Source organism: Bufo gargarizans, chromosome 1, assembly GCF_014858855.1.
Source record: "Bufo gargarizans isolate SCDJY-AF-19 chromosome 1, ASM1485885v1, whole genome shotgun sequence".
Taxonomy (NCBI): domain Eukaryota; kingdom Metazoa; phylum Chordata; class Amphibia; order Anura; family Bufonidae; genus Bufo; species Bufo gargarizans.
The window spans coordinates 364,657,447-364,678,248 of NC_058080.1; the positions used below are offsets into that span (position 1 = coordinate 364,657,447).

Sequence of the window (20,802 nt, forward strand, 5' to 3'; positions counted from 1 at the left end):
CTTGCTACTTTGTGTTGGTCTATACATAAAATCCCAATAAAATACATTTCAGTTTTTGGTTGTGGTGTGTAAAAATTTGGAAAAGTTCAAGGGGTATGAATATTTTTTCAATGCACTATGTTTTTGATTATCTAAATTCGGAAAAAGAGAATCCCGAGAATAAAGCTAGAAATACTACACAGGCCTGAAGCACAAGGAGGGGTAACTGCGCCAAACCCGTGGATCTACTACTTAGCTGCGTAGATGCAACTTTTGAGGGTTTGGGGAGAAAGAAAGGCTACTTTCACACTTGTGTTCGGAGCGGATCCGTCTGGTATCTGTACAGACGGATCCGCTCCTATAATGCAAACATTCAGAACGGAACCGTTTGCATTATATTTCAGAAAAAAGTCTAAGTGTAATTTGTATTCAGACGGATCCGTCCAGACTTTACATGTCAATGGGGGGCAGATCCGTTTGAAAATTGCACCATATTGTGTCTCCTTCAAACGGATCAGTCCCCATTGGCTTCCATTGTAACTCTGGATGGATCCGCTTGCCTCCGCACGGCCTGCTGAGAGGAGCGGAAGCCAAGCGGAGCCATACTGATGCATTCTGAGCGGATCCGCATCCACTCAGAATGCATTAGGGCAGTACGGATGCATTCGGGCCGCTTGTGAGAGCCTTCAAACGGAACTCACAAGCGGAGCCCCAAAAGCTAGTGTGTAAGTAGCCTAAGGCTAAGTTCACACGGGCGAGATTTCCGCGCGGGTGCAATGCAGTAGGTGAACGCATTGCACCTGCACTGAATCCTGACCCATTCATTTCAATGGGGCTGTGTACATGAGCGTTTTTTTTCATGCATCACTTCTGCAATGCTTTAAAATCGCAGCATGTTCTATATTCTGCGTTTTTCACGCAGCCCTGGCCCCATAGAAGTGAATGGGGCTGCGTTAATAACGCATTGCATCTGCAAGCAAGTGCGGATGCAATGCGTTTTTCACTGATGGTTGCTAGGAGATGTTGTTTGTAAACCTTCAGTTTTTTATCACGCGCGTGAAAAACGCATCAAAATGCATTGCACCCGCGCGGAAAAAACTGAACAACTAAACGCAATTGCAGACAAAACTGACTGAACTTGCTTGCAAAATGGTGCGAGTTTAACTGAACGCACCCTGAACGCATCCGGACCAAATCTGTCACGCTCGTGTGAACTCAGCCTAAGGCCCCATGCACACGGCCGTTGTTCACAGCCGTGTGCGGGCCGTGGAACCGCGGCCTGGATCCCTCCTGAGAGCAGGAGCGCACGGCGTCACTGGTTGCTATGACGCCGTGCGCTCCCTGCTGCCGGCACAGTACAGTAATACACTGGTACGATCTATACCAGTGTATTACTGTACTGTGCCGGCAGCAGGGGGCGCACGGCGTCATAGGAACCAGTGACGCCGTGCGCTCCTTCTCTCAGGAGGGATCCAGGCCGCGGTTCCACGGCCCGCACACGGCTGTGAACAACGGCCGTGTGCATGGGGCCTAAGTTGTCTACATCAGGGAGAATTGTGCAACACCTTGTCCACAATACCTGTCTTGTGTCAGCTCTGGAGGATGGGACCTTTCAAGCTATGGATAGAACATACCCTCTGCTCCAGACAATACATGAGATATGGTGGAAAGTTAGGAATCTTGCTGGTATTACTAGATATACTGACTTATCCCAATTTGGCCAAATCTTATATACCTTGAGTTGCAGAAACTTTCTAAGTTCCTGGTTCTGGGAGTTTCATGGTATTACCCACATCAAACATCTGTATACTGAAGGTATTCTTAAATCCTTTGTGCAATTGCAGCAAGAATTTAACCCCTTAAAGGGATTCTGTCACCAAGTTTTGGGCTATAGAGATGCGGACATGCACGGCTAGATCGCCGCTAGCATGTCTGCAATATACCTGTCCTGTAGGGCTGTGTGTTTTTATTTTCTTTAAAAAAGGATTTTAGAGTGTTCCTTCCCTGTGCTGGCATCAGCCTCAGGGAAAGAACTGCGCATTGCGAGATTACGGCAATCTATCGGTGATGAAAGGAGGAGATTCGGAGGACATAGGCGGTGCTGGGCTCCTTCACAGGCGGGCGTGGCTGGGCACCAGGAAGGTTCGTATAGCCCCTTGGGCACCTACAAGACTAATTTACATATCTCGAAAATCATTTTTTAAAGAAAATAAAAGCACACAGCCTTATAGGACAGGTATATTGCGGACGTTCTAGCGGCGATCTAGTCGTGCATGTCCGCATCTCTATAGCCCAAAACTTGGTGACAGAATCCCTTTAAGGACCAGGCCATTTTTTTATTTTGCGTTTTTGTTTTTCACTCCACGCTTTCCTATAGTCCTAACTTTTTTATTTTTTTCGTTCACATAGCCTTATGCTGGCTTATTTTTTGCAGGACAAGTTGTACTAATGGCGCTATTTATGGTTGCATACCATGTAGTGGAAAGCGGAAAAATATTTCAAATGGGGTAGAATTGGGAAAAAAAGAAATTCTGATAAAAGTTTTATTTTATTTTATTTATTACACTATACACTAAAATTTCCCTGTTAAATTAATTCTCCAGGTCAGTATGGTTCCAACGATACCACACTTGTATAATTTTTGTTTTAATACTGAAAAAAAAACTAAAACCTTTGAGGAACCATATTCTGACCCCTATAACTTTTATGTAGTTATGTGTACAGGGCTGTGTGAAGGCTCATTTTTTGCAGGACGATCTGTTCTTTTTCAGTGATACCAATTTGAAGTGTGTGTGACTTTTTATAAAAAATTATTGGGTAGTTAAAGTGACAAAAAATGGTAAATTGGCTGTTTTTACTTTTTTCCCGTTACGCCATTATTATTATATTATTTTAATAGTATGGGCATTTTCGCACTCGGCGATACCCATGATGTTTTTATTGGTTAAGTATTTTTATTTTAAGAAAAGAGGGGTGAGTTGAACTTTTATGTTATTTTTTCATATTTGTAATAACTTTTGGTTCCTTTTTTTTTTAAGTCACCTTGGGTGACAATAACTGGCAATCATTAGATTGCCCATTGTAATCACTGATGGCGGAATAGCCATCATAGAAGACTTCATTTAGAATATCACAATACAATGCTGCCACCTAAATGGCATATAGGCTAGATGACCTGTGTCCTAGATGTGGATCTTAAAGGGAGTCTGTCAGCTACTTTGAACGTTGTAGACCGCTCCTATCACATTATAGCACAGTTGCCCAACATAAGAACGGTAACTTTTATTGTGTCTTTCCCACGTCCTTGTACAGCTCCATACCCCATGATAGGGGGTGTGGAGTTGTGGCCTCGTTCCTTAGTCAACGTGGCACCCATTGCTGGCAGCATAACGAATTTATTCTTGAACTAATGAAATTTATCCTTGAGCACAACTGTTTTATCTTTGATCATCGCATGTACCACCAGCTCAGGGGAGTGGCGATGGGGAGCCCCTGTGCCCCGACCTTCGCCAATCTCTACCTGGGCTGGTGGGAACGTGAAGTTGTGTTCGCGGATAATCAGAGATGGGCTGACCACATTAATTTGTGGTTACGCTTCATCGATGATGTATTGATTTTATGGTCTGGGAGTGTTGAGGACTTCAATCGGTTTGTTTCAGACCTGAACATAAACACTATGGGATTATTTTTTACATCAGAGATCCAGGAATCTCAAATCAACTTTCTGGATTTAACCATCTTCAGGGACAGGATGGGCAATATTGGCACACGGCTGTTCCGCAAGGAGACTGCAACAAACAGCCTCCTTAGTTGGGACAGTTGCCACCCCCTGCCCCTGAAGAGGGGAATTCCAAAAGGGCAATACCTTCGGGTAAGGCGTAACTGCTCCAGTATGTCGGATTTCAGAACGGCATCCAGTGATCTACGAACCAGATTTAGGAGTAGGGGGTACCCACAACATGTACTAACTAAAGCGTACCAGCATTCACTGGCACAAAACCGGGATGCCCTCCTTACCCCTAGGTCGGGATCGGCTGGAATGGACCAGTTGCGCATCATAGCCACATATGATGAAGCACACAACACAGTGCGTGACTTGCTGACGACCTACTGGGGTATTCTTAAATCAGACCCAGATATTGGGGATATGATAGGCGATGTACCTCTAATCACGTACAGACGTGGACGTAGTTTGAGAGATCGCCTGGTGCACAGCTTTTTTCAGGGCCCGACTACATCCACATGGCTGAGTACCAACCTCAAAGGGACCTTCCGCTGTGGCAGCTGCGTGGCTTGCCCTGCAATCCAGACTGGCGCTACATTTATCTGTAGCGTCACTGAACAGAGATTTACTATCAGATCATTTGTCAATTGCAAAACAAGAGGCCTGGTATATTTGGCCACTTGTGTTTGCGGAAAGCAATATGTGGGTAAAACCACAAGAGAATTCCGTAGAAGAATAGCAGAACATCTAAATGACATCCGCAAAGGGGCGGATACCCCGATTGCTAGACACATATCGACCATGCACAACGGTGATGTGGATGTCATCAAATTTCAGGCTGTGGAGGTGGTCAGAAGAGCGCCAAGAGGAGGCGACTTTGATAGGCGGTTATTGCAAAAAGAGACACAGTGGATTTACCGCCTATGTGCGCTCCAGCCCCAGGGACTAAATGAGTATAATTCCTTTGTGTGTTTTCTCTAGATCCCTGGAGCTGAGGTGCAACGGGGGAACATTAGGGGTGATGACATACTGCCCACGATCCGTGTGTCTCAGCGGCATGGACTACTAATGACTCTATGTCATTAGATCACCTAGGCAATTGAGGGGGCTAGGAGATACCAGGGGTGTGATAGTGTAATTATTGGTTGTGGATTACTTATACCACATTATACCATACACTGCCCCTTTAAATCAGCCTGATCACAGTATTGCCGTCTAGTAAAAATGCTGCTGGGTCCTTCCTGACCCTCCTGTATTGTCTCCACCACCACCGATTGATGTCCTCAATTAATTAAATAAAAAAAAAAAAAAAAAAAAAAAAAAATAAATACAATGTAGTTCATACCACTTCATGATCCCTGTCCCGATCGGAGCTATACAAACGTTGCCAGGGTAGTAAGTCGTATATATTTACTCTAACTTTAATGTAGAATGTTATTACATTCATCTGGGCCGGTCTCATCGAGGGGGCGGCACAATGGGGGCGGGATGGATGATGCGGCGATGCCGTGCCTCCTGCGTCCTCATTGGCCGTTCTGCAGGCGGGGCTCAGTTGAGGGGAGGAGGACTCTCCTCATATTCTGTGCACCTGAGCGGCCGCGTTCGGCCACCTCGTACTTACAGCTGCAGCCTCTGTAATGGAGGCTCAGCAGCTTTGAATATTTATCCTGCGAACCACAGATACACGCTCCTGACGAGCCTTATGGCGAAACGCGTTGAGTGTGGTGTGGGGATGAATCAATGTTCATTTGTATCTGCTTTGCGCTCACACTGCAGTTGAGGTCTGCGGTTCTCAGCCCTCTGCAGTTAGATGAGCAACAGCAATCCAGATCTGCCTGTTTCACCCAGCTTAGCTTAGATCCAGTGATTCGTGTCTGCAGGGCCGATTCTTAGACATCCGTTTCACATGAACGGATGGATTCAATTGAGATCGGCTTCTGCAGGCAGATGTTTATCACTGGATTAGTCTATCCATAACTTTAGTCGAGGGATCCATGAGCTGGTAGTGATTCAGAGCACACTGACCGCACCTTAGTGCTTACTTCTGTGGAATCAATTAGCATGGCCCCATGGCCCTCTGCTTTCACTTGCAGTATAGCACTAGCCTGCGGCATTTCTAGTGACCCCATCCGCAGCTGCAATTACCGTGTATGCGGCTTATAGGTCCTCATATCGACCCTATACTGAATGGATGGTGTCCTAGAATTTTAATATAGGTTAGTCCCCCTTCCCTTTTGTTTTTCTGATTAATAAAGTAACAGTTTTAACAGAAATGTAGCGTTCCAAACGACAGTGATTTGATTTTGATAGGTGGAACGTATACCATATATCAGTTATACCAGTGAAACTTTCCCACGTCCTCCAGCTGAAAAAAACGGGCTTAGTTCCCCTGCAAGTGCCACCGCCACTGCTCATGTGCGCTGTTAAGATAAGCGTCTCTGCCCATAGTGGGCAGAGCAGTACGCATGTGCGGACCCAGCAGTGACCGGTGCTCGTACGAGATCTAAACCAGAGAAGGAGGATGAATTAGGAGAGGAGGGAGGGGCAGAGGACTCCAAGGGGACCGATTATTCTGGCACGTCAGAGAGGGGCCTGGGCACTTGCGGTACCTAATATGCATATCTGTTTTTTTTAGCTTGTAGATGTGGGAGACACAATAAAAAGGTACTGTTCTTATGTTGGGCAACTGTGCTATAACGTGATCTGAGCGGTCTACAAAGCTCAAAGTAACTGACAGACTCCCTTTAATCCTTTGCTTTCTATACTAGGATATGTAGCTGAGCTCTGTGATGGGGAAGGGGATGTCATTGGCTGTCTATTCTACATCTTCTCTATCAGAACAGAATAGTGTTATTAGTTTCACATGCAAATTTATAATAACTGCACCTAATAACTACATTTTCAGTTTATGATTGTAGTCACATTGTTACAGAAAAACACTTCATATAAGAGCATGTGAAAAGATGAATAACCACAACGGCAGATAATAAAATGGATTTTGGTCTGTGGAAACAGCAATAGAGAGTTCTGTAGAGTTTGCCTTCCAACCTAAGCCAGCCCTTTGGGCAAAGCAGGACGTCTGTGAGGTACAACTTCAGCCAATAGCTGAAAAGCATCGAGTGAAGTTAGAGAAAGGGATCTCATTTTGGTAACTTCTGCACAGGCCCATAGCATGCTGCATTTTTGTATTTGTCTACGAGATTAAGGTCTGAGCAACTTGAAAACCTGCATTTGAGGCATCAGTGAAAACAATAGCATCCCTGGCTGGTCCATCTTATGAAAACCTATGGATTTCTTTAAGGTGCCAGAATATAAAAAATATATTCAGGGCATGTGTGTATATATATTTAATATATTTTTTTTTCTGTTGTTGTGATATAACTTCAGCCATGGAGATACTGCGGCAGATTTATTAAAGTATTTATAAAAAATTATGGTGCACATCATATTTTAGGCATAATTTGTATATTTTTAAGATCAGCTTTGAGATCACTGATTGATAGCATTCTCAGTATACATAGATAGCTGTCAGTCACTGATAGTTGTACACAGAGGCCTTGTTATCAGTGATAACATTCTCTGTCAGTGTGTATACATACATAGCTGTCAGTCACTGATAGTTGTACACGGAGGCCTTGTTATCAGTGATAACATTCTCTGTCAGTGTGCATACATAGATAGCTGTCAGTCACTGATAGTTGTACACAGAGGCCTTGTTATCAGTGATAACATTCTCTGTCAGTGTGTATACATACATAGCTGTCAGTCACTGATAGTTGTACACGGAGGCCTTGTTATCAGTGATAACATTCTCTGTCAGTGTGCATACATAGATAGCTGTCAGTCACTGATAGTTGTACACGGAGGCCTTGTTATCAGTGATAACATTCTCTGTCAGTGTGCATACATACATAGCTGTCAGTCACTGATAGTTGTACACAGGGGGGGCGTTATCAGTGATAACATTCTCTGTCAGTGTGTATACATAGATAGCTGTCAGTCACTGATAGTTGTACACGGAGGCCTTGTTATCAGTGATAACATTCTCTGTCAGTGTGCATACATACATAGCTGTCAGTCACTGATAGTTGTACACGGAGGCCTTGTTATCAGTGATAACATTCTCTGTCAGTGTGCATACATACATAGCTGTCAGTCACTGATAGTTGTACACGGAGGCCTTGTTATCAGTGATAACATTCTCTGTCAGTGTGCATACATACATAGCTGTCAGTCACTGATAGTTGTACACAGAGGCCTTGTTATCAGTGATAACATTCTCTGTCAGTGTGTATACATAGATAGCTGTCAGTCACTGATAGTTGTACACGGAGGCCTTGTTATCAGTGATAACATTCTCTGTCAGTGTGCATACATAGATAGCTGTCAGTCACTGATAGTTGTACACGGAGGCCTTGTTATCAGTGATAACATTCTCTGTCAGTGTGTATACATACATAGCTGTCAGTCACTGATAGTTGTACACGGAGGCCTTGTTATCAGTGATAACATTCTCTGTCAGTGTGCATACATAGATAGCTGTCAGTCACTGATAGTTGTACACGGAGGCCTTGTTATCAGTGATAACATTCTCTGTCAGTGTGCATACATACATAGCTGTCAGTCACTGATAGTTGTACACAGGGGGGGCGTTATCAGTGATAACATTCTCTGTCAGTGTGTATACATAGATAGCTGTCAGTCACTGATAGTTGTACACGGAGGCCTTGTTATCAGTGATAACATTCTCTGTCAGTGTGCATACATACATAGCTGTCAGTCACTGATAGTTGTACACAGGGGGGGCGTTATCAGTGATAACATTCTCTGTCAGTGTGTATACATAGATAGCTGTCAGTCACTGATAGTTGTACACGGAGGCCTTGTTATCAGTGATAACATTCTCTGTCAGTGTGCATACATACATAGCTGTCATTTACTGATAGTTGTACACGGAGGCCTTGTTATTAGTGATAACATTCTCTGTCAGTGTGTATACATAGATAGCTGTCAGTCACTGATAGTTGTACACGGAGGCCTTGTTATCAGTGATAACATTCTCTGTCAGTGTGCATACATGCATAGCTGTCAGTCACTGATAGTTGTACACGGAGGCCTTGTTATCAGTGATAACATTCTCTGTCAGTGTGCATACATACATAGCTGTCAGTCACTGATAGTTGTACACGGAGGCCTTGTTATCAGTGATAACATTCTCTGTCAGTGTGCATACATACATAGCTGTCAGTCACTGATAGTTGTACACGGGGGAGGTGTTATCAGTGATTGATAACATTCTCTGTGTAAGTGTGTATACATAGATAGCTGTCAGTCACTGATAGTTGTACACGGAGGCCTTGTTATCAGTGATAACATTCTCTGTCAGTGTGTATACATACATAGCTGTCAGTCACTGATAGTTGTACACGGAGGCCTTGTTATCAGTGATAACATTCTCTGTCAGTGTGCATACATGCATAGCTGTCAGTCACTGAGGGAGGTGATATCAGTGATTGATAACATTCTCTGTCAGTGTGTATACATAGATAGCTGTCAGTCACTGATAGTTGTACACGGAGGCCTTGTTATCAGTGATAACATTCTCTGTCAGTGTGCATACATGCATAGCTGTCAGTCACTGATAGTTGTACACGGAGGCCTTGTTATCAGTGATAACATTCTCTGTCAGTGTGCATACATACATAGCTGTCAGTCACTGATAGTTGTACACGGAGGCCTTGTTATCAGTGATAACATTCTCTGTCAGTGTGCATACATACATAGCTGTCAGTCACTGATAGTTGTACACGGGGGAGGTGTTATCAGTGATTGATAACATTCTCTGTGTAAGTGTGTATACATAGATAGCTGTCAGTCACTGATAGTTGTACACGGAGGCCTTGTTATCAGTGATAACATTCTCTGTCAGTGTGTATACATACATAGCTGTCAGTCACTGATAGTTGTACACGGAGGCCTTGTTATCAGTGATAACATTCTCTGTCAGTGTGCATACATGCATAGCTGTCAGTCACTGAGGGAGGTGATATCAGTGATTGATAACATTCTCTGTCAGTGTGTATACATACATAGCTGTCAGTCACTGATAGTTGTACACGGAGGCCTTGTTATCAGTGATAACATTCTCTGTCAGTGTGCATACATGCATAGCTGTCAGTCACTGATAGTTGTACACGGAGGCCTTGTTATCAGTGATAACATTCTCTGTCAGTGTGTATACATACATAGCTGTCAGTCACTGAGGGAGGTGATATCAGTGATTGATAACATTCTCTGTCAGTGTGTATACATACATAGCTGTCAGTCACTGATAGTTGTACACGGAGGCCTTGTTATCAGTGATAACATTCTCTGTCAGTGTGCATACATGCATAGCTGTCAGTCACTGATAGTTGTACACGGAGGCCTTGTTATCAGTGATAACATTCTCTGTCAGTGTGTATACATACATAGCTGTCAGTCACTGAGGGAGGTGATATCAGTGATTGATAACATTCTCTGTCAGTGTGTATACATACATAGCTGTCAGTCACTGATAGTTGTACACGGAGGCCTTGTTATCAGTGATAACATTCTCTGTCAGTGTGTATACATGCATAGCTGTCAGTCACTGATAGTTGTACACGGAGGCCTTGTTATCAGTGATAACATTCTCTGTCAGTGTGCATACATGCATAGCTGTCAGTCACTGATAGTTGTACACGGAGGCCTTGTTATCAGTGATAACATTCTCTGTCAGTGTGCATACATACATAGCTGTCAGTCACTGATAGTTGTACACGGAGGCCTTGTTATCAGTGATAACATTCTCTGTCAGTGTGCATACATGCATAGCTGTCAGTCACTGATAGTTGTACACAGAGGCCTTGTTATCAGTGATAACATTCTCTGTCAGTGTGTATACATACATAGCTGTCAGTCACTGATAGTTGTACACGGAGGCCTTGTTATCAGTGATAACATTCTCTGTCAGTGTGTATACATGCATAGCTGTCAGTCACTGAGGGAGGTGATATCAGTGATTGATAACATTCTCTGTCAGTGTGTATACATACATAGCTGTCAGTCACTGATAGTTGTACACGGAGGCCTTGTTATCAGTGATAACATTCTCTGTCAGTGTGCATACATGCATAGCTGTCAGTCACTGATAGTTGTACACGGAGGCCTTGTTATCAGTGATAACATTCTCTGTCAGTGTGTATACATACATAGCTGTCAGTCACTGATAGTTGTACACGGAGGCCTTGTTATCAGTGATAACATTCTCTGTCAGTGTGCATACATGCATAGCTGTCAGTCACTGATAGTTGTACACGGAGGCCTTGTTATCAGTGATAACATTCTCTGTCAGTGTGCATACATGCATAGCTGTCAGTCACTGATAGTTGTACACGGAGGCCTTGTTATCAGTGATAACATTCTCTGTCAGTGTGCATACATGCATAGCTGTCAGTCACTGATAGTTGTACACGGAGGCCTTGTTATCAGTGATAACATTCTCTGTCAGTGTGTATACATACATAGCTGTCAGTCACTGATAGTTGTACACAGAGGCCTTGTTATCAGTGATAACATTCTCTGTCAGTGTGCATACATACATAGCTGTCAGTCACTGATAGTTGTACACGGAGGCCTTGTTATCAGTGATAACATTCTCTGTCAGTGTGTATACATACATAGCTGTCAGTCACTGATAGTTGTACACGGAGGCCTTGTTATCAGTGATAACATTCTCTGTCAGTGTGCATACATACATAGCTGTCAGTCACTGATAGTTGTACACGGAGGCCTTGTTATCAGTGATAACATTCTCTGTCAGTGTGCATACATGCATAGCTGTCAGTCACTGAGGGAGGTGATATCAGTGATTGATAACATTCTCTGTCAGTGTGTATACATGCATAGCTGTCAGTCACTGATAGTTGTACACGGAGGCCTTGTTATCAGTGATAACATTCTCTGTCAGTGTGTATACATGCATAGCTGTCAGTCACTGATAGTTGTACACGGAGGCCTTGTTATCAGTGATAACATTCTCTGTCAGTGTGTATACATGCATAGCTGTCAGTCACTGATAGTTGTACACGGAGGCCTTGTTATCAGTGATAACATTCTCTGTCAGTGTGTATACATGCATAGCTGTCAGTCACTGAGGGAGGTGATATCAGTGATTGATAGCATTCTCTGTGTAAGTGTGTATACATACATAGCTGTCAGTCACTGATAGCTGTAGGCAGGGGAGGTGATATCAGTGATTGATAGTATTCTCTGTGTAAGTACGTATACATAGATAGCTGTCAGTCACTGATAGTTGTACACGGAGGCCTTGTTATCAGTGATAGCTATCTATGTATACACACTGACAGAGAATGTTATCACTGATAACAAGGCCTCCGTGTACAACTATCAGTGACTGACAACATTCTCTGTCAGTGTGTATACATAGATAGCTGTCAGTCACTGATAGTTGTACACGGAGGCCTTGTTATCAGTGATAACATTCTCTGTCAGTGTGTATACATAGATAGCTGTCAGTCACTGGGGGAGGTGTTATCAGTGATTGATAGCATTCTCTGTGTAAGTGTGTATACATAGATAGCTGTCAGTCACTGATAGTTGTACACAGGGGAGGTGATATCAGTGATTGATAGCATTCTCTGTGTAAGTGTGTATACATAGATAGCTGTCAGTCACTGATAGTTGTACACGGAGGCCTTGTTATCAGTGATAACATTCTCTGTCAGTGTGTATACGTAGATAGCTGTCAGTCACTGGGGGAGGTGTTATCAGTGATTGATAGCATTCTCTGTGTAAGTGTGTATACATACATAGCTGTCAGTCACTGATAGTTGTACACGGAGGCCTTGTTATCAGTGATAACATTCTCTCTTTCAGTGTGCATACATACATAGCTGTCAGTCACTGATAGTTGTACACAGGGGAGGTGATATCAGTGATTGATAGCATTCTCTGTGTAAGTGTGTATACATAGATAGCTGTCAGTCACTGATAGTTGTACACGGAGGCCTTGTTATCAGTGATAACATTCTCTGTCAGTGTGCATACATGCATAGCTGTCAGTCACTGATAGTTGTACACGGAGGCCTTGTTATCAGTGATAACATTCTCTGTCAGTGTGTATACATAGATAGCTGTCAGTCACTGATAGTTGTACACGGAGGCCTTGTTATCAGTGATAACATTCTGTCAGTGTGTATACATGCATAGCTGTCAGTCACTGGGGGAGGTGTTATCAGTGATTGATAGCATTCTCTGTGTAAGGCCTATTGCACACGAACGTAGGTGTCCCGTTGCCGTATTGCGGATTAGTTGGCTATGGACGCTGGTGCATGCACAATCTGTTAGCCTAGCTTGTAGGCACAGTAAAATTTTCAGTTCAGCTATTATATAACTCACCCAGTGGCTAACAGATGCTTTAGGTTTTAAATGGACAGTTTATGTATTTATTATGTACAAATTAATGTCTTTTTCCCCCAAAATTTTAAGGGATTCTGTCACCAGCATTTCACTTACTGAGCTGTTCATATGACCACATCAGTCTCCATGATTTATATTACAATATACAGACGTGGACAAAATTGTTGGTACCCTTTGGTCAATGAAAGAAAAAGTCACAATGGTCACAGAAATAACTTTAATCTGACAAAAGTAATAATAAATTAAAATTCTATAAATGTTAACCAATGAAAGTCAGACATTGTTTTTCAACCATGCTTCAACAGAATTATGTAAAAAAATAAACTCATGAAACAGGCATGGACAAAAATGATGGTACCCCTAACTTAATATTTTGTTGCGCAACCTTTTGAGGCAATCACTGCAATCAAACGCTTCCTGTAACTGTCAATGAGACATCTGCACCTCTCAGCAGGTATTTTGGCCCACTCCTCATGAGCAAACTGCTCCAGTTGTGTCCGGTTTGAAGGGTGCCTTTTCCAGACTGCATGTTTCAGCTCCTTCCAAAGATGCTCAATAGGATTGAGGTCAGGGCTCATAGAAGGCCACTTTAGAATAGTCCAATTTTTTCCTCTTAGCCATTCTTGGGTGTTTTTAGCGGTGTGTTTTGGGTCATTGTCCTGTTGCAAGACCCATGACCTGCGACTGAGACCAAGCTTTCTGACACTGGCTAGTACATTTCTCTCTAGAATTCCTTGATAGTCTTGAGATTTCATTGTACCCTGCACAGATTCAAGACACCCTGTGCCAGACGCAGCAAAGCAGCCCCAGAACATAACAGAGCCTCCTCCATGTTTCACAGTAGGGACAGTGTTCTTTTCTTGATATGCTTCATTTTTTCGTCTGTGAACATACAGCTGATGTGCCTTGGCAAAAACTTCGATTTTTGTCTCATCTGTCCACAGGACATTCTCCCAGAAGCTTTGTGGCTTGTCAACATGTAGTTTGGCATATTCCAGTCTTGCTTTTTTATGATTCGTTTTCAACAATGGTGTCCTCCTTGGTCGTCTCCCATGTAGTCCACTTTGGCTCAAACAACGACGGATGGTGCGATCTGACACTGATGTTCCTTGAGCATGAAGTTCACCTTGAATCTCTTTAGAAGTCTTTCTAGGCTCTTTTGTTACCATTCGGATTATCCGTCTCTTAGATTTGTCATCAATTTTCCTCCTGCGGCCACGTCCAGGGAGGTTGGCTACAGTCCCATGGATCTTAAACTTATGAATAATATGTGCAACTGTACTCACAGGAACATCTAGTTGCTTGGAGATGGTCTTATAGCCTTTACCTTTAACATGCTTGTCTATAATTTTCTTTCTGATCTCTTGAGACAGCTCTTTCCTTTGCTTCCTCTGGTCCATGTCGAGTGTGGTACACACCATATCACCAAACAACACAGTGATTACCTGGAGCCATATATATAGGCCCAATGGCTGATTACAAGGTTGTAGACACCTGTGATGCTAATTAGTGGACACACCTTGAATTAACATGTCCCTTTGGTCACATTATGTTCTGTGTTTTCTAGGGGTACCATCATTTTTGTCCATGCCTGTTTCATGAGTTTATTTTTTTACATAATTCTGTTGAAGCATGGTTGAAAAACAATGTCTGACTTTCATTGGTTAACATTTATAGAATTTTAATTTATTATTACTTTTGTCAGATTAAAGTTATTTCTGTGACCATTGTGACTTTTTCTTTCATTGACCAAAGGGTACCAACAATTTTGTCCACGTCTGTACTAGTATTACTGCCCTGTGTCTTGTAATTTGTCTATAAAATCGCTTTTTATTAATATGCAAATTGCCTAAATAAGGAGCCCAAGGGGCTGTCCCTCTGGCCGTTGAAGCCTCGCCACACCCCTTCTCCTTGAGCCCAGCACCGCCCCACTGCTAATTTATTCACTCATCGCCGACCTCATATGCCTGGTGCACTGTAATCTCGCGCATGCGCCGTGAAAAGACCAGTCAGCGCATGCGCAATGTGTTTTGGGAGGCCGACGTCAGAACACCGTGCGGGCGCTGACAGGTCTATACACAACGCATGCGCGAGATTACAGCGCACCAGGCATATGAGGTCGGCGATGAGGAGTGAATAAATTAGCCGTGGGGCGGTGCTGGGCTCAAGGAGAAGGGGTGCGGCGAGGCTTTAACGGCCAGAGGGACAGCCCCTTGGGCTCCTTATTTAGGTAATTTGCATATTAATAAAAGCGATTTTATAGACAAATTACAAGACACAGGGCAGTAATACTAGTGTATTGTAATATAAATCATGGAGACTGATGTGGTCATATGAACAGCTCAGTAAGTGAAATCCTGGTGACAGAATCCCTTTAAAGAAAAAAATTTGTGAAAATACTGGTCCCACCTTTTATGCCCTATCGTTTAAGCAGCTAAGGGTAAGTTCACATATGCATTCTGAAATCTGGTAGCCTCATCCAGGCGCCTCCAGCATTAGCCAGATACTGCCGTGCCCCATTGACTATAATGGGATCCAGCGATGATCTGACTGCTCTCTACCATAAATACCGCTCCATGTTTTTTGTCCTGCCGACAGCTGGCATTTATGCTGAAACAGGCTGCTGCCTGATGCTAGTGTGAACCTACCGTAATTGACAATCACATTATTGCTTTATTCTGCAGTTAGCACATATGTATTATGCAAGCATTACAGATTCACAGAGGCAAGGACTATACAAGTCATTCGAAATCACAGTGTTGCCAGTCTTTGCACTAGATGTTGCTTTTGGACAGAGGTGAGCAGCAGCCGGCAGAATAAAGATAGCACATTTACAGTTGTTTCATATTTCTATTTGACATTGTTTTCTGTTAAAGCCCCGAAAACGGCTTCAGCTCTATTGTCCAGATGGGAAGGAGCATTGCACAGGTTAGCTAGACAAGTAGTCTACAATCATTCTACACCTTCCTGGCAATGGACGTGGTGGGGTTTTTCCAGGTGAGTAATACGGCTGTGCACGAGGCCCAAAATTGAAAGCAAGATACCCCTTAGATTGAAAGAACAAAAAATATTCTTCTAAAAAAGGCCAATTGAAAAAATCATTTTAGGCCAAAATGTGTAAAATGCAATCATAACAAAAATTGCCCCCAAAGGTGCTCTTCTCCTGGGAATGATTTAAAATAGCTGCCAGCAACCTGTTCTAGAATGTGAGCAGAACTAGTTGCCTCTACTCACAGTGCTGGTGAGGAGCTTGGGAGTCAGGGCCTCACTGCACTGATCTAAAATAGATGGTAATGATATGATCCTGCCTACGATATGCCATCATGGCTGAGAAGTCTGACAGGTAAACTCACCAATATGCAGTATATGCAAGTGCTGGAGTATAATTGAGTGCCCCCTCACACGCAGAGGCGTATCTATCACGAGGCAAACAAGGCATTTGCCTAGGGCGGCACTTGCCGATGGGGCGGCAAAATGCCTTATTTGCTTAGTGATAGTTACCCTGGCAGAGCCCCAAAAGCTCTTCTTTCTCCATTAGTATACATCCAGCCATGGAGCCTTCTCCCTGGTACAGGACAGCAGCCATGTGTGCCCGGCAGCCGCCCCGGGGAGGGGTGAGCACGGGTTGTCATGGAGAGTGGGAGGGGAGACATGACTGTCAGGGAGGGAAGAGGAAGTGTGCGGCACAAACACCCCCTCCCCCGCCTGTCCCAGCACTGACACCGGGGCTGCCCGCACGTGATGGCTCCTCTCTAGCTCCAGCCGCCTCTACAAGGAGACACCAGAGACGGGTGACAGGATGAGCTGACCATGGACGCCTCATCCACCGGTGAGTGGGGCCGCCAGGGGACCTGTCACATGTGATTTCCTCACCCCAGGGTGATGCGTGTTGACAAACAGCCCTGCAGCTCATCATGGCCGCACGTGGGTCCCCAGTGTAAGCCCTGGAGATGACATTGTGTAGGCAGCCTGTGCCCTGTCCATGGTGGCCTGCCCAGGACTGTGGGGTTACTTTGCTGCTGCTGCCTCCTCTTCCATCTGCAGCCTAAACTATGGAGCCTCTGAAGGTCACACACAGGGGGGCACATGAGGGGAGATGCCCCCAGGAAGAGCCCTAACCTTCTACCCTGGCATGTAGATGCTGGGCTGCATGGTAGAGTCTGATGCTAGAAAGTCTGGTTGTGCCCACCTGCAGTAATATAGGAGAGCAATGAAATCAGTGCCCATCCCCGGGCACCTCAGGAAGTGCCCAGCGCCCATCACTTTACACAAAGCTCCTGGTCTGGCCTCTGGTCCGGCTAGGAGACACCATTGCTGAGTCCTCATTGCTTTCTTCTGATGGGACGTGGTCATTGGGCATGGTAAATGTAGAACTGGATGGCTTTTTAGGTATCTTGGAAAGTAGGGCGATCAGTCTTTTTAGCGAAGGAACACAATTATCCTCAAAATGCTTATTGAGGAACGGAAGTGACAATCGTGTGTCGTCTGGTTATTAGGACCAGGTAAGTGTAGACTTGGGGGGGGAGGGGGGGGGCAGTATTACACAATCTTTATATATTTTTTTTATACATATACAGATTGTGTAATACCGCCCCTCACCCCCATCCAACCAACACAGAAATTAGCACCAATGTATTAAATAAAATTGCTGCCTGTATCATTATTCTAAAAATTAAAAAAAAGCTCAACTTCTGACACACATACTTAGTATTTTACAATTTTTATGGCCTTGACAGAAAGGGGTGGGTCCAATTTATATTAGGGGGGTGCCCGAGTTTAGTCTTGCCTAGGGCAGCATAAAACCAAGATACACCACTGCTCACACGCCTAGGCAGCTCTGCAAGTGGAGACAACCAGTCCTGCTCATATTCTAGGACAGGTTTGCTGGTGGATATTTTAAAGGTGTTTTCCTGCCATATATACTGATGACCTATCGTTAGGATAGAAAAAGGGGGTCAGTCAGCACATCCCAGTGCGTAGGTGCACGCTGCAATGGCTAGAAACACAAAGAAAAAAACACAATGCAACAGTACTCTGCAAACACAAATTACATACAATAATGCCATAGGTTACACGTGGATGCTGGGTACACACTGCACACAAAAAATGGTAAAATGCAGAGTGGACCCAGCATGCATATGGAACCGAACCTGTATTACCTGAACTTTATGGCGGCCAGTGTGGCATATAACAGGTAGTATTTAGTGTTAGGTTCCCGTCTTACAGAGATCGACTTGACACCGGCAGGCGGGCCCAAATAATTTTGTAGAAAATGTATTTGCCAAGAATCTCAAATTGACAAAATAAGTTTGGCATTAACACCAGAATATTTTCTATAACTATGGCATTATTATACATAATTTGTGTTTGCAGAGTGCTGTGGAATTGTGTGTTTTTTCTATCCTCAGGATAGGTCATTAATATCTGATTGGCGGGGGTCCGACACCCCCGCAGATCAGCTGTTCAAAGAGGAGGCGGCGCTCCATGTGAGCGCTGCTTCCTCTTCATTACACTGCACCTTGTATCGAAGTGCAACGTAATGACAAGTACTAGCTCCATTCACTTGAATGGAGTGAGTACTTGTCAATATACTACGCCACCGCTACAGGGGAGATGATGTGTAGTATACTGATCAGGAATCAGCGCTCGCATAGAGCGCCAGCTCCTCTTCAAACCGGTGATCAGCGGGGTTGCCGGGTGTTGGATCCCCGTTGATCAGATATTAATGACCTATCCTGACGATAGGTCACCAATATATATGGCAGAACAACCCCTTTAAATATTTCTTGGAGAACACCTTTAAATAGAAGTTAATGGCAAAACCATCTTTTTCTGTGACTAGTTTTTTAATGGCCCAAGGACTGGGGCTGTTACCATGAAAGAGCACTCATACAAATGCTCGTTCCGAAGAATTACCTCGTGTAAATTTTCTGCTGATCATCAACATACAAGCAGGTTGCGTCACCAATCACCTGACGAACAAGCTCATTAGTCGGCTGAACACATTTTTATGCAGCCTATGAAGTGACTGCTTGCCAGAAGCAGATCAGTGTGTGAAAAGGAATGTGCTGCTGGCAATGACTCTGAATTCTATTCACAGAGATGATCCACCATTGCGGCATGGAAATACAGTTCTCTTCTAGGGTTACCATTAAAGTTTTGTTCCCAATAATTGCCTGCTCATCGGTCCATGTAAAAGGTCCTTAACAGTAAAAGCCAATTCAGATCGCCGTAATGTCGGCACATTTTAGAGTCTGCATTACGCCGCAATTACCGACCTTACCATGGGTTTATTGAAATGAACCTACAGCATGATATATGCCTATGATGCCGTAAGTTCAGGTCATAAGACCGGCAGTCAGGCTGGAAATAGCGGCAATAATACCAATAAGAAAATAAATACATTACGGCTGTCTGACTTGTAGCAAAGCCTTTCCTTACTCTTTAAAAGTACATGGTTTAGAAAAGCTCCAGTAGTATAAAAACGACCCTCCAGATGTCATGTCTGGTGAAGCTGAGCTCTACTGTTCCTTAACTGTGTGATTCTTTCAGATAACTTTTTTATGGTGTGCCTCTGTCTCTGAATCTGTCGTTGCAAGGTCCTCACTTTCTTTTTAAGTTTCACAGCATCAGGGTTGAAATGAGGGACGACTACTTCATTGTGCACGGCTGAATACGTGTGATCACAAGGTCTGTGTGTTTCTGTTTCTTGGAATCCATCTACCATGGACCTACAGTGTTCCAAGTTTTGGTGTGTCGCCGTTATCGGTTTTCTTCTCCTTTTCCTTGCTTTGAAGACAGAAGGCACAGCACTTGAGCGCAGTCGAGGTAGCAGTGTCCCTGGTTGAAAAATGTAATCTTTCTCTTTGAAATGGTCACTGCAGATTCTGCTGGATGCTGACTGTTTCCAGTCAGAACACTGAAGAGCTTTAACCCATTTGGAAAGACGCTCAGGACTTTTCACAGGAAATCTGTAAAATAGGAAAGGATGGTTATTAAGGTCATTATTTCCATTAAACACACACCAAATACACCTCTATCAACGTTTAGAGTTACCCAACATTCTAGGAGGTTATTATGTGGACACTAAAATCCCGATTGGCAGTGAGCGAGAATGATTTTTGCTGGCCAGATATGCGAGGCTATCCTGGCAGTGAGGGCAAGGTGTCAGCTTTAGGACATACCTGGCATCCGCATGAAATGGTGAAGGCCCAGCTCCTAATCCCATGCCATCACCCCAACGTACTATTGTGGAACTGAGAGTTAACTCATTGCACTCAATCACGTAATGACACATAATTGACTGGGAAGGGTAAGTTTGGACAATTTGCACCTCTGGCATTTAGGACAATTTCTGCAGTTTTGACATGTACAAATGAAATCTAAAATTATGAAAAGAAAAAAAATAAAAGAAAAAATAATCATACTAACCCCCCCCCCCATACCCATGTACCGTATTTCCTGAAAGTAGACACCGACACATTGCCAAATGTCAGTCAGCCCTTTATACACACAGACATCTTAATGCAAGTAAAAATGTAATTTTTCAGAAAAATTACATTAAAAGTTAATATTAGTGGGTAAAAGTGTGACTAAGGCCCCATTGACACGACAGTAGTGCCACCATGGCCGTGTAA

At 43.8% G+C, this 20,802-nt stretch overlaps 1 protein-coding gene across 3 annotated transcripts in view; it reads right to left on the reverse strand.

Moving 5' to 3' along the window:
- Positions 1-15,793: 15,793 nt before the first annotated feature.
- The window catches only part of LOC122920184, a 60,360-nt gene continuing 55,351 nt past the window's right edge, over positions 15,794-20,802 (reverse strand). For all 3 annotated transcript variants that reach the window (XM_044269457.1, XM_044269466.1, XM_044269474.1), the window contains one exon: positions 15,794-20,136. In XM_044269457.1, coding sequence (XP_044125392.1) covers positions 19,665-20,136 — 472 coding nt within the window. In that variant the 3' untranslated portion in view covers positions 15,794-19,664. The remainder of the gene's footprint in view (positions 20,137-20,802) is intronic.